The sequence below is a fragment of the Stylophora pistillata genome, chromosome 2, assembly GCF_964205215.1.
Source record: "Stylophora pistillata chromosome 2, jaStyPist1.2, whole genome shotgun sequence".
NCBI lineage: Eukaryota > Metazoa > Cnidaria > Anthozoa > Scleractinia > Pocilloporidae > Stylophora > Stylophora pistillata.
The window spans coordinates 52,262,378-52,276,880 of NC_142520.1; the positions used below are offsets into that span (position 1 = coordinate 52,262,378).

At 41.0% G+C, this 14,503-nt stretch overlaps 1 protein-coding gene and 2 pseudogenes across 1 annotated transcript; 2 read left to right on the forward strand and 1 right to left on the reverse strand.

The window, feature by feature from the left end:
• The window catches only part of LOC148740270 (uncharacterized), a 4,538-nt pseudogene extending 3,190 nt beyond the window's left edge, over positions 1-1,348 (forward strand).
• Positions 1,349-7,479: 6,131 nt separating this feature from the next.
• LOC148740271 (uncharacterized) lies at positions 7,480-8,066 on the forward strand (annotated as a pseudogene).
• Positions 8,067-10,715: 2,649 nt separating this feature from the next.
• LOC148740272 (uncharacterized) lies at positions 10,716-12,909 on the reverse strand. The gene is made up of 3 exons (XM_088750588.1): positions 12,687-12,909; positions 12,270-12,308; positions 10,716-11,554 (listed from the first exon to the last, which is right to left on the reverse strand). The coding sequence occupies exons 1-3, from the start codon at positions 12,741-12,743 to the stop codon at positions 10,865-10,867; spliced, it is 786 nt and encodes a 261-aa protein (XP_088606714.1). The 5' UTR covers positions 12,744-12,909; the 3' UTR covers positions 10,716-10,864.
• Positions 12,910-14,503: the final 1,594 nt, after the last annotated feature.

Below are 14,503 nucleotides of genomic sequence, written 5' to 3' on the forward strand. Positions count from 1 at the left end.
CTAAGTCCTCCTGCTCTGCACTTTTACAATTTCTTCTTTGAATCAGTTTAAATGAAGGCGACAATCTTGAAATTCAATATCTTCTATGGTATTTTAGATTTGTTTTTAGGGAGATTCCTGTTCCAAGCAAAGGCCTACTGAACCTCGCCCATTTCGCCCTAAATCCTACATTGATTACTATGTACCAAGAAAATCAACTTGTGCTACCTCCCAGGTAGCTCAATGGATAGAGCGTTGGACTATTGTGCGGAAGGTCGAAGGTTCGAGCCTCGGCCGGACCAACACTCAAGGTCTTAAAATAACTGAGAAGAATATGCTTCCTTTCTGTAACATAAAGAAATGGCTAGATATTCTAGTCTTCTCGGCTAGGGAGGAATAAATGGAGGTCAAGTCTCCTGCAGGGTTAGGGTAGGAGACGTTAATTTCCCACGTACGAGTATACTGTGTGATGGATGTTCTCCGCGGGGGTGGGTTGGGTGGGTGCTTACAGGGCCGTTCTGGAAACCACTTCTGTTAGAACGCACCCTGTCTAAAGATTATTATCTATCTATTTTTACTGGCTCTTAAGTTATCCAGCCTTCTGTGCCTTCACTTGAGAGTCTGGTATTGTGTTGACCTTGGTGAAGTCTGGGCCAACAAATTTCGTTAACTGCCTACTTTCCAGTCCCTTCCCTTCAAGATCAACGCTCCTGTTAACGAAAACTTCCATAAATGGAATCTGTACCACCTCGATCTGTCCCAAATAAGGTCCCTAAAAGCCCACTCCACCCTATGGCGAGCAACCTGCAGCTATCCAAGGACTTTAACATTGTCGCCTTTACTGGGTCTGGAGTGTGCAAGAAGATGGAGTTCGACAATATCCGAAGACACATCGGTATTCATCGCACCAATCAATCAATCAATCAATCAATCAATCAAAGTTTATTGTCTAACGTGAGGCATGGTTGCCCAATTGCCCGAGCCAGAGGCTCATGTATAAAACGGTAGACTATAAATTAACTATAATTAAAGGTATATTATTAGAAGTACTTAAAACTTTATAGGTAAAAATATATAAGTTTAGAGTACGAGTGATAATTGTAAAATTGTAGGTGATTAATATTGATAGTTAAAAGAGTCTAAACATTATATTCGGTGAAAGATATTGCACCGCGCGTTTTTGGCAGGGCACTAGTTACACGTTGCACATCGACCGCAGCCATTCCGGCTGTAACTTCGACTCAAGGTCCGGCTCAGTGTCCAGTGAAGAGAAGATAACTTTGGTGCTTATGGAGTCATCAGCCCCAAGTTCCGTTGAACGGCGGGGGATTATTCCACCCCTCAGTGATGGTTTGGAGCTCATCTGTGAGCTTCACGTCCGAGGATCTTTTGAACGAGATGAAACAAGAATCCCAACACCCATGTAATCAGCTGGTAAACTAGACTTAGAATCAAAGGATGTAACCTGTCGAAAACTCTTCAATAAAGATAGAGATCCATAAGAAATAGAAGTCATCTTCTTTTACATGAAGTTGCTATCGAGTTCTGCGTCCGAGAGCCGGTTATGATTAAAGATGAGAGACTCATTATAAGCAATTTTTCTAGTATTTTCACTGACTCCACGTTCTGTGCAGCAAATGATCGATTATCTGAGTCCTTCGGCCTCATCGTTAGACTAGTTCATCTTAAGCTAAGGAAAACATTAGCTTAGAGCTGTTTCATGAACATAGAGTGAACCGGCCTCTAAAGAACAAAAATGAACCGGAGATTCTATAAGAGTCATAACTGTTTTCTTCATAAGAAATATGCGATCATCAAGCTTGAAAAATAAAACTTTATGCTTTTGAGAGGTGTTCTACGACAGAGCTTCCTCTTAAAATTATAAAATTTTGAATTCTTACCATTCCTTCACCGCAAAGCAACTTCCTATCTTTCTTTTGTTGCGAAGGCAGCAAACTAACGATCTTGTTTTCCCACCTGTGAATAGCCTTTGTAGTACGAAATATTCACAACATTGAGATTATGACACCAGCCAAAAACTGCTTGCCCTAATTTTTAAATGATTATAGTTAGCCGTTTTTAACCTATAAATGAGAATGTTCCCCTGACCAATACCAGAATTGTCGGCGAAATACAGCTGAATACACACAAGAATTAGAATAGCTTTGACGAAGGTCTAACTCTCGAAGCGTCAGTTTTAGAAATTAACCTCTTTACGGTCAATTTACATTAATGAGCAACTCAGTTGATAAAATCAAATTATGTTGTAAAACAGCCCATCAACGCAGCACCCCGGTTTCTTTAAAAATTTACCCACTTCATTCATTGCTAATTATAGAACCATTGACCCAGGGTTCCGCTGTACAGAATGAGATCTCTCTACCACAAAGTGGGGGTTCGCAGCTCATGGTTTGGACACCGAAGGCTCTTCTAAATGACATGAATCTAGGATCTGAGCACAAATGCTTCATTCTGGAAATTTATTTAAAATCTGCCATGAAAATGGTACATGTGTACATCTCAGAGGCGGATCTCCGAATTTTTGATTGGGGGAATCCAAACTTTGGCTCAGAAAGGACTGTTGGACTCTTTTGAGGCAAATTACCTCCCCCCCCCCCCACCCCCTCCCGCCAGTCGCGGTTGTACGTTATGATTCCTTGTCCGCTTACCGTTTACTTGGATTAATTTAAAAAAATAAGCCAGTTAAATAGTGATACACGATCCTGTCGACGTAAGAATTTCAGTCTCAAAGTTGTAAGCGTCAGGTCTGATAGAGCGGGGGGTCCAGACCCCCCAGACCCTCCCCTGGATCCGCCACTGCATCTTACATGATTTCGAATTGCACATTTAGAAGTATAAACTTATACACGAACGTGCTTTTTTATGCATGTAAGGTTCGTAACGATGGGATTTTTAGTTAGCAAGTTATTATGCAACGTTATTATGTATATATAAGTTATTATGTATATATAAAACTCCACGTAGAAAGGGCGAGATTTTTCTAGACTCAGCAAAGCGTAAATGCTATCAATTCCAATTCGGTCAGCCGTAAACAGTTGTTGTTAGGTCATAACTGTAAGTCGTGTTAAACTTTAACCGTCACCTGTGATGGCCTTTTGTCTATGATGATTTTTATCCACCTGAATTTTTGAAAGTGATTGCGATTGTAAAAGGCAAAATTTCTAGCAAATCGTTTTATATTACGTGATCCTTGGGATAATTCATAGCATTACTTAATCCTTTGTACCTGAGGCTTAAATAGAGCTGTTTTGTGGAGTTTTCTTTGGTCAAACTCAGTACGGTCAAACTCAGTACGGTCAAACTCAGTACGGTCAAACTCAGTACGGTCAAACTCAGTACGGTCAAACTCAGTACGGTCAAACTCAGTACGGTCAAACCCAGTACGGTCAAACCCAGTACGGTCAAACCCAGTACGGTCAAACTCAGTACGGTCAAACTCAGTACGCTCAAACTCAGTACGGTCAAACTCAATACGGTCGACTCAGTACGGTCAAACTCAGTACGGTCAAACTCAGTCAGGGCAAACCAAGTCCGGTCAAGTCCGATTGTTGGATGCGCACGTGACCGGCCGATGTCAAGGCTTTTTCCCGCCCGTGTCCTCTTTGAAGGGAAGAGAACCCTGGGAACGAGATTGGATATTAAACACGAAGGCGCGCTATATAAGGAAGTCTTCCCTGGGAAGGCCTAGTCTCATTTGTCACTCACTGTTGACGTGTGCGGGTCAAATTTAAATGCTGGTAGACGAACAAAAGGAGTATTTTCGCTATTGCATAAATAGCGCTCTCTACTGCGAGGATCGTGCATCATACGTATCTAATACCGCAGTTCAAAATATATGAACCTCATATATTTATTGTATCTGATTTACCATCACGGGTTTATTACGAATCAACTTAACGGCCTGCTCCCAGTTGGCTTGTTTGCTCAATTGGTAGAGCGCTGCACTAGTATCGCAGAGGTCAGTGGTTCGAATCCCGTACAGGCCTGATTTTTTTCAGGTCTGATTTTCGCTATTGCATAAATAGCTCTTTTTACTGCGAGGATCGTGCATCATACGAGATATCTATTGTTTACTTCCACCAGCATGGTGGCATGAGGTAACGTGCGAACCACCTACTTCGATCTAAAATTTACCGACACAAATAAAGACAGTTTCCATTGGAGAAAGGAAAATTCTTGCATTATGATGAAGACATAAAACAATTTTGAGGAATGCGCCCGCTGTTCACTGCTTTGGAGCAGCTGTAGCTCAAGCTGACTTGACTCTTAGAGTTCAACATCACACGACGGTTGATTGACAAATGGTCCAGTGGGACCGAAGGCTCCTTTTATGGGGCGCCTTCGTGTTTAAGGTAACCACGAAGCCAAGGGAAAGGAAAGGAGGTGGGGCATCCAAATGTGAGCGTCTTTCTTGATCAAAGACCTAACAATGCTTTTAAATCTCCCACTCCCCCACAGAAAATTTGCCCTCCCAGCGGGGGTTAGTTTCAGTGAAATTTGTTTGTTGTAAACAAGTGAAATAATTTTGTCAGCGATCTCAGGCTTAAGCCCATTAAAAAAAGGAAATGTTTACAAATTGATAAATTTCAGGAAAAGTGTTGAAATATCCTTTTAAGGTACATGTTCGTCCATAATTATAACAAAATTACTGAAAAGCCCCAGACGGGGATGTGTTCAATAAAATGTATGTATGTATGTATGTATGTATGTATGTAAAAGGTGCTTCTCAAAGAAAACCAAAACGCGCATGTGTCAAATTTATTGAGTAGATTCTTTTTTTGCCAATAACACATTTGAGTGACCATAGATTTGTAAATGGTATAGACTATATCAGAAGGAGAGATCAACATAGATTTTAAGATGAAATGTGTAAAAGCTACTATTTATGAAATTGTTATTGAATTAGTTATTTAGCACAAGGAAGTTGAAACGGTTTTAATTCTAACTTGTCCATGTGGATAACTCGTGGCATTTATTGAACAACATTTATTTGCTTTCACAGAGCCTAGCCCCCAAAACTGATCCAGTTCATGAATTGAGTAGGTTGTAGCTGGAACCTAATATGAAAATTACCTCAAGAGCTTTCCTTAAGAGGGCCAACATTATGACATAAGAATAAAGTGATTTTATCTCGAGGTTCGTCATAGTTACGTAGTTAGGTGTGCCGTTGCACAGGGCAAGGAGCGTTGACAATCACAGAACTTAAGCCAATCAAATAAGGTCAGATCAAATAGCACCAAGATTAAAGGCAAGGTCAGTTTCTCTTCTGATTCTTCTTGCCTTCATTCCCATCGTGTTAACATCCGAACTGACAGAATTTCCGTACTGTAGAAGAGTTTTCCCGCCCCCTCCCCATGCTCCGGCTTTCTTATCAGGCTTTCCTTGCCTTTTTATACGTACTTGGCTCTTGATGTTGATGTTGCTTTTCGTAAATCTGCATGTTGGACTGAAAAATTTGAATCTCCGAAGATAAAAGTTACTTTTTTTTCTTTTTAGGTCATTGCAGCGGCTGGCAACAAAACACAACAACCCTTAGAATGCAAGGTAAGATATTTCAGTGGTTATTCGTAGAATTTTTTTATTTCTTTTTCTTATGGAAGATCCTTGAATTATGACTCAATTTAGGACTAAGCTGTAGCTGGAGGATATTTAAATGAAGATAACCTCGAACATGGCAGTAACAAAACATTTCTCGTGTATAAGAACGATCCTTCGCAGTAAAGCACTATTTGAGCAATAGTGGAAATCAGACCTGAATAAAAAAAAAAAAAAAAAAAAAAAAAAAAAAATTTTCAGGCCTGTACGGGATTCGAACCACTGACCTCTGCGATACTAGTGCAGCGCTCTACCAATTGAGCTAACAAGCCAACTGGGAGCAGGCCATCAAATTAATTCGATATAAACCCGTAGATGATAAATCGAACAACAACAAACATATGAAACATATGAGTGAACTGCGGTTATGAGACGTATATAAGAACGATCCTTCGCAGTAAAGCACTATTTGAGCAATAGTGGAAATCAGACCTGAAAAAAATTTCAGGCCTGAAAACATTTCTCGCTGAAAAAAAATATATCTAAGACTTCTGAGCTCAAAGTTTTGTAGAAATAACAAAAAAGAATGTTTTGAGTTATTTAAAAGAGTGCCATTTGGACTGATACCAAGTTGGTTTGTTTATAGTTGTGTTTGGCGAGTTTCAGGTTAAAAAAGCGGTTTAAAATCGCTAGGTGGATGATTAGATCAAATGAATTGAGGTATTTTCAATTTTAGGAAGATCTAACTCAGTTAAATTTCCCTAAATTGGATCTAAATTCCGATGGCAAAAGAGCGAGAACTTTGATGATATTGAATTAAGTAATGATCGATGCCAACCAATGAAAGTCAATGAATCGTATCCAAAACATCGCTTAGAATTTGAGAGTTAAACGTTTTGGATCTACCAAAAACATCTTAATCAGTAAATTAATACTTATAGTGCCTCGCACCTTCATTGCTATCTAGCATCTAGAGAGAGTTTTATCCAGCATCTATCTCACAGCTTAGAGACAAATATTTCTCGTTTTTTCAAATCCTTCTGGTATCTGAGAATTTGTGTTGGTGATGAATAGCCTATGCTCATTAATGAAAACTTTTCTCTGTGACTTACGACATTAATGAAGAAGTTTAATTTGCCTAAACCCATGATTTTCGCAGGTTAATCGTGATTCCTCAATAGCTCTTTGGATCTTGTATCTCATTGGTTGAAAGGAGGACGCAATCGCTCGGCACCAATCACAGTAGGCAGTTAGAGAAATCAATAATAGGGTATTCGGGATGATTTCCCGCTCCCACCATGGGGGTCAGGGAGGGAAACTAAAACTTTGACCAAACTCCTTACCCAATTCAAGAAACATTTGCATTTTTAAGTCTTAAGATTCCAAATTTCGCTACGGATGGTCTCTATAACCTTCGTCTTCCTTACCCCCCCCCCCTTTCCTAGTTTGTTGTTTTTCAACCTTAGCCTCCGGACCATTGGGCTTTTTTTCTTTTGACTGCTGACCACGCCAACTTTTTTCTGCTTACTTCCAGGGAGTTTCCTGTCCTAAACCAAAAGATAACTCACAAGTTCAACAAACAATTTCGTGCCACCTCTTGCCTTGATCATTTGTTACATGGTGCCTGCGCCTGCGGTATGTTTTTTTCTTTTTTTCTAATGTTTATTTCTAATCCATTTTCACTGCATTACCGCAGTAGGGTAGGACTAGAACGGAACATGTGCGATCCATGCGAGTAGTCCACCCATTAAATCCCACCCATCCCACCCCCTATCCGAGAGGAATAGAATATCTAACCATTTCTTGATGTTACAGGAAGGTAGCATATTCTTCTCATTTATTTTAAGACCCTGAGTGTTGGTCCGGCCGGGGCTCGAACCCTCGACTTCCCGCATAACAGTCCAGCGCTCTATCCATTGAGCCAACCGGGAGGCGGTTAGCTCAATGTATCAACTCTACGACTCTTCTGGCAACAGTTTCCCAGCCTATTGTGACTTCAAGTCCGAGCCCGGTTTTGCATGGACCCTGGTGATGTCCTGGGCTAACAAATATCGTACACTGTCTGCCTTCCGAAGTATTCCCTTCAAGATCAACGCTCCTGTCAACGAGAACTCTCTGGTCTGGAGTATGTACTGCCTGAGTCTGACTCGAATCAGGTCACTACAGCCCACTCCACTCACTGGCGCGCAACCTGCAGCTACACGACCCATGGCGTTGATTTCAAAGACTACGTCCGCAGTAACTTCAAAGACTTCAACATTGTCGACTTTATTGGGAGTGGTCAGTGTAAGAAGGTGGAGTTTGTGAATATCCGGGGGCACATGGGTATTCATCTCACCGCCCGTTTTTGGCAGGGCACTAATTACATGTTGCACATCGACAGTAACACATCAGGCTGTAACTTCAACGCGAAGTCCGGCGCAGTGTCCAGTGAAGATAACTTTGGTTATTACCACACCATGAACCCCAAGTTCCGATACACAGCAAGTGATCATTCCACCACTCAGTGGTCTGAGGTCTTTAAGAAATGAGCATTGAGTGCATTCTTGATTAGAAGCTCTTAACAATTTCTGCGTTCCTTTAATGAGCAGTTTTTACCAAAGAAAGTTCAAAGTTACAATCCTTGAGTTTGTACAGGTTACTCAGTTCCGTCCTGTGCATACGTAAATTCTAGGACGCCCATTTGCTGAGAACAGGTCCAACTATCCCAATCCTAAACACTGTTAAAAGTTGAAATTCGATGCCCATCATTATCAAGGAATCAGATTATTATGAGTGCTCCTTGCAATAAATACCACCTCCCCCTCCCCCACGCTTTTTAGACGGAGCGAAACATCAGAAAATAAAACGTCGGGAACCGGGTGAGGTATTTTTGGGGGGGGAGTGGACCGCGTGGTTTTCAAGCGGTAACGGGCAGGTGATCAATCGTCGACAACAGAGTTTAAAGGGGAATATAAATAATTGATTACCAGTTAACTGCCAGTGAGGAGGAGCATAAGGATATTACAAGGATATTCCCCATTCTCCATTCCTCGTTCTCCATTCCCCTTCTCTATTCCTTATTCTCCATTCCCCTTCTCCATTCCTCATTCTTCATTCCTCATTCTCCATTTCTTATTATCCATTTCCCTTTCTCCATGTCCCATTCTCTATTCGTCATTCCGCATTCCCCTTCTCCACTCCTCATTCTGCATTCCCCATCCTCCATTCTCTCATTCTCCATTCTTCATTCTCCATTCCCCATTCATTATTTTCCATTTCCCATTCTCAATTCTGCATTCTTCATTGTCCATTCTCCATTCTCCATTCCCCATTCCCCATTCTCCATTCCTCATTCTCCATTCCTCATTCTCCATTCCTCCTTCTCCATTCTCCACTCCCCATTCTCTTTTCCCCATTTCCCGTTCCTCGTTCTCCATTCTTATTCTTCATTCCTCATTCTCCATTCCTCATTCTCCATTCTTCATTCTCCATTCCCCATTCATTATCTTCCATTTTCTATTCTCAATTCTGCATTCTTCATTGTCCATTCTCCATTCCCCATTCTCCATTCCCCATTCTTAATTCCTCATTCTCCATTCCTCATTCTCCATTCTCCATTCTCCACTCCCCATTCTCTTTTCCCCATTTCCCGTTCCTCGTTCTCCATTCTTATTTTCCATTCCTCATTCTCCATTCCTCATTTTCCATTCTTCATTCTCCATTCTTCATTCTCCATTCCCCATTCATTATTTTCCATTTCCCATTCTCAATTCTGCATTCTTCATTGTCTATGGTCCATTCCTCATCCTCCATTCCTCGTTCTCCATTCTCCATTCTCCATTCCCCGTTCTCTTTTCCTCATTTCCTGTTCCTCGTTCTCCATTCTTATTCTCCATTCCTCATTCTCCATTCCTCATTCTCCATTCTTCATTCTCCATTCCCCATTCATTATTTTCCATTTCCCATTCTCAATTCTGCATTCTTCATTGTCCATTCCCCATTCTTCATTCCTCATTCTCCATTCCTCATTCTCCATTCTTCATTCTCCACTCCCCATTCTCTTTTCCCCATTTCCCGTTCCTCGTTCTCCATTCTTATTCTCCATTCTTCATTCTCCATTCTTTATTCATTCCCATTCCTTATTCTCCATTCCTCATTCCTCATTCCTCATTCTTCATTGTTCATTCTCGATTCTCCATTCTCCATTCTTCGTTATCCATTCCCCATTCCTCGTTCTCCATTCCTCATTCTCCATTCCCCATTCCCTATTCTCCATTCTCATTCTCATTCTCCATTCCCCGTTCTCCATTCCTCGTTCTTCATTCCTCGTTCTCCATTCCTCGTTCACCATTCCCCGTCCTCCATCCTCCGTCCTCCATTCCTCATCCTCCATTCCCCGTCCTCCATTCCCCGTCCTCCATTCCCCGTCCTTCACTTCCCGTCCTCCATTCCCCGTCCTCCATTCCCCGTCCTCCATTCCCCGTCCTCCATTCCCCGTCCTTCATTTCCCGTCCTCCATTCCCCGTCCTCCATTCCCCGTCCTCCATTCCCCGTCCTCCATTCCCCATTCCTATTTTAATAACATCCTGACTTAGTAGACTTCAGAACCTGTGAAATATTTCAAATCAACAGACGCAGTTCCAGCTGTAATTTCGACCTGCGGTGGCCAGTGGTTCAGCGTCAAGTTAAGAGAACGCGGGACTAACAACCTTCAGATGACTTTCTAAAAAAGACTGACATCTCTTAGGGAAAAATTTCAGAGCGAGGCAATAGGTAAATTTATGATAGAAGAAAGAGAAATGACCCCTAAATCTTTAGATAAAAGTGTAGTGGGGCTGCCAGCTTTCCTACCGGGGGGGAAGGGGGACTGCTAGATTTCCTTCATTGCGATCGAGCGATTTTCGCGTGGCAATCAAATTCTTTTTTTTCTTTGCTTCGTTTACTCCTCTACAAATACTTTTTAGAAATTATATCAGGACGGCACGAATAGTTTTACCATCGTTCAGAATGATCTCAGAGCAGTTTAATGATAATTTTTTTTAACACTTTGTGATAAAAAGAAGTTGTGGGGCATTAGGTTGACATGCTATGTCTTTTAGTTTTCAAACAACTCCTACAACAAATAACAGAAATAGGTGACTGTTAGGTAGCAAACTCGCGTCGATGCCGTGAATTGAAATATGAACCCTACACAACAGTTTATCGTTTATGATCTGTTTATTAAAGCATCTACGTATTAACATCTGTCAATACCATTTTCTAAATCATAGCTACAGGATCCGACAAAGATAAGATGACGAAGTCATTGGCTCCTCTACAGATCTGCAAGAGCCATTTGGAGAATGGGCTACAGATGGGCTCCAAACCACCACTGGGTAGTTGAGAACTTCCCCTTAGTACAACGGAACTTATGGTTGATTGCACCATAGAACCCAAAGTTGTCTTCAGACGGCGCTGAACCAGCACTCGGGTCAAAGTCGCAGCCGCCAGTACTGCTGTCGATGTGCAAGGTGAAAGTACTGTTAACTTGCCAAAAGCGTGCAGTTTCATAGATGCCAATGTGTCCCCGGATGTTCACGAGTTCGACCTTCTTGCATACGCCAGACCCCAGGAAGTCAACGATGTCGAAATCTTTAAAGTTACCACGGACGTAATCTGCAAAATCAATACCGTGGCTTGGGTAGCTGCAGGTTGCTCGCCAGTGAGTGGAGTGGGCTTGGAGGGACCTCATTCGCTTCAGACTCAGGCGGTACATATTCCAGTTATGGGAGTTCTCGTTGACTGGAGCGTCATACATAAAAGGAGTTTCTTTGAACTGAGGAAGCCCTCGAAAGATGTTAGCCCAAGACATCACCAGGGTCCATGCTGTACCAGGCTCGGACTTGAAGTCACAGTAGGCTGGAAAACTTTTACCATGGTGGTCATAAAGCTGGTAAATGCCGCATGTGGACTTGTCTGCGGCGTAATAATCAAGGCAGGACTTGGGGCGGAATGGTTGCTGATAAACATCAGGCATCGGCTTGGGACAGCGATTTCCCTGATAATAAAAGAAATTCAAAGGAATCATTTCATTGCTGAGCTTTCATATACTGTTTACGACTTGAACTTGACGCTTTTGACATTCAGCGCTGAAATATGCAGGACAAGTGTTGCATCTGTACCTCATCATCAGTGGCCTGGCTCTCCATAGGGTCCCTTTTGCTTAGAGGTAATCATTGGAGCGCGGAAGCCGAAGTTCTCGGTTCGATTGTTCTTGTAACAAGAGGTAAATTATCTATTTTATCAACCGAAAGTGAACTAAAACTGAAAATTGGCTCAGTGAAGCCCACCTTTATGCGAGTACACATTACATGCCCTAGTTACATGATCTCATCCAGAGGAAGACTTAAAAATAACCCTGATTTTTGTGTGTTATCCTGACAATGTTTTTTTTCTTAGTAACATTATCATTTTTATTAGTCTCAAACCTTTGATTACTTGAATGAATACAAAAGAAAAATAACTCTAGCCTATAAAAATCTTTCATTACTTAAATTCGCCAACGCGTAACCTCTCCTCGCTGTATAAACACGCTATTCCGCAGGCGATCAAAATAAACTAATTGACACAAAAACGTATTCTCTCTGCTCATTTAAAGGGATATTACCAATTACAGCGGATAATTGCTTATTATAAAGACCTCTGAATGAAAGGGCAAGGTGATGAAAGACTGCTTTGAATAACAGAAAGATATACATATCAGAATATCTTACCTTGCACTCCACTGAATGTTCGTGATGATCACCTCTGACCTGAAACACCAATAAAATTTAAAACGAAACTGTAAGTGCTCAAGCCGAGAGACTTTCCTCACAAAGGCTGTGCTTTAAATATCAATTGGGCGAAGTAAACTACCTTTAATAACATCATAGTTATAAGCTTTTCATGCTTTATTGATGGATCAGAAATTCTTGTAAAACGTTTTCTTATCTGTCATTTAGCGGATTAAGTGCAATCAGAGATCCATAGCTTAACTTTTTTAAGTTACTAAAGCCTATCTTCAAGAAACTTTCGCTGCTCTTCGATTGCCTTTACGAAATGTAGAGATGATGGAAATATGCCGGGAACGTTTGAAAAATGCTTCTTGTCTGAATCCAGTTGAACTGAAAATAGCAATGAAAGAAACTTACTGAAAAAATAACTGCAAAGAGCCATAAGATCACTGCAGAGGAACTTAGCGACAACATATTTAGCTGTGTTTTTCCTTGTGAACTTCTCTAGAATGGTTCGAACCCTTGGCCCGTTTAACAATTTTATGTAGAATACCTTGAGAAAAAGACAGCTGCATTATTTTAAGATAAATTTGTTTTATCCAAACCCGAGTTTGACGTTATCAGCCATGACTGCGTGGCTGTTTTCGTGGATTATCTAATTTCCCGTCAGTGATAATAGACTATGGTTGACTTAGCTGCTATCTCGTAAACCACGCAGTTAAAAGGTTTGTTTAACACTCCATCACAGTGTTTATTTTTAGTGGGAAAGTCATGGAGGGTCAACCTGATGGCTGCGTGTTTACATCAAAAAAAAAAAAAAAAAGGAAGAAAGCAAACAGCTCTGCAAATATTGATAAATTTACCCAATTATGTTTTTGTGGATACTACACTACACGTTTACCGTGGAAGAACTAACGTATCGTTTAAAAAGTTAAAGGCAAGGTTTTTTTTGGGAAGAAATTATTGGTTAACTTATATTAAACCTCCTTTCGCGGTGGAATTAATATTTTAAACAAAAAGAAAAGGAGAAACGCCATCAAAACTGGAATGTAAAAGAGTATCTAGTAAATCTAAGACGGTCATTTGTAGCATCCAACAGCTTAGATTGTATTTCAGGCGTTGCGCTGCAATGGGGCGGAGGGTGCGGAAGACGGAGGGCGCGGAAGACCGAGGACGGAGGATGAAGGGCGGAGAGGAGAGGAAATAGGAGAAAGAAAGTAATGAACTTCATAAAATTTCGAATCAACTCTCGGTAATAATAGCGCCTTCCTTATCCATTCTTTAGCTCTCGAGTTATCACGATAAAACAGGCGACGACTGTTTGTATGAAGTTCTTGTAATTTCTGTAAAAAAAGACACGACCATGTTATTAAACCCTTGGCCTTTTGATTTCGCACATCAAGTAAGAATTGCATACTTTGCTGTTTGAACAGAAAAAAGTGAAGATTATTGTGTCCTTTCCTAGGGCAAGATTAGAAAAAAGAATGACTTCTGTTACGAGGGTTTCAATTGGGGTTCTTATTTTGTCACTGGCTAACTCACAAATACCTGGACAAATATTCCTTTACTTTAGTTCTGGGTAATTTTGGAAAGCATTGCAGCTCCGAACTAAGTATGAAAAGTGAACTTACAACGGATTTAAGACATCAGAGGTTAATGTTCATCTCCCCGTTTTCTTCATTATCCATTATCCATTATCCATTCTCCATTCCCCATTCTCCGATCCTCATTCTCCATTCCTCATTCTCCATTCCTCATTCCCCATTCCTCATTCTTCATTATCCATGATCCATTCCCCATTCCTCATTCTCCGATCCTCATTCTCCATTCCTGTTTTCAGTAACATCCTCAAAAGCGGCGGTTCCAGCTGTAATTTCGACCTGAGGTGGCCAGGGGTTCAGCGTCAAGTTAAGAGAACGCGGAACTAATAACCTTTAGATGACTTTCTAAAAAGACTGAGATCTCCTAGGAAAAAATTTCAGAGCAAGGCAATTGGTAAATTCATGATAGAATAAAGAGAAATTATCGCTACATCTTTAGATAAAAGCTACTTTTGAACATGTTACTCCCAGCAGGTTTCCACCCAACTCGAGGATGGTATGACGAGTGCGGCAACAACAAGCATTCTAAAAAACACATTTGGGGTCAGTTATCTATACGAGGTATAAAACAAACCGCTGTATTAGACAAGCAGTAGTAGTAGTAGTAGTAGTAGTTTTTTATTTAATGTGGCA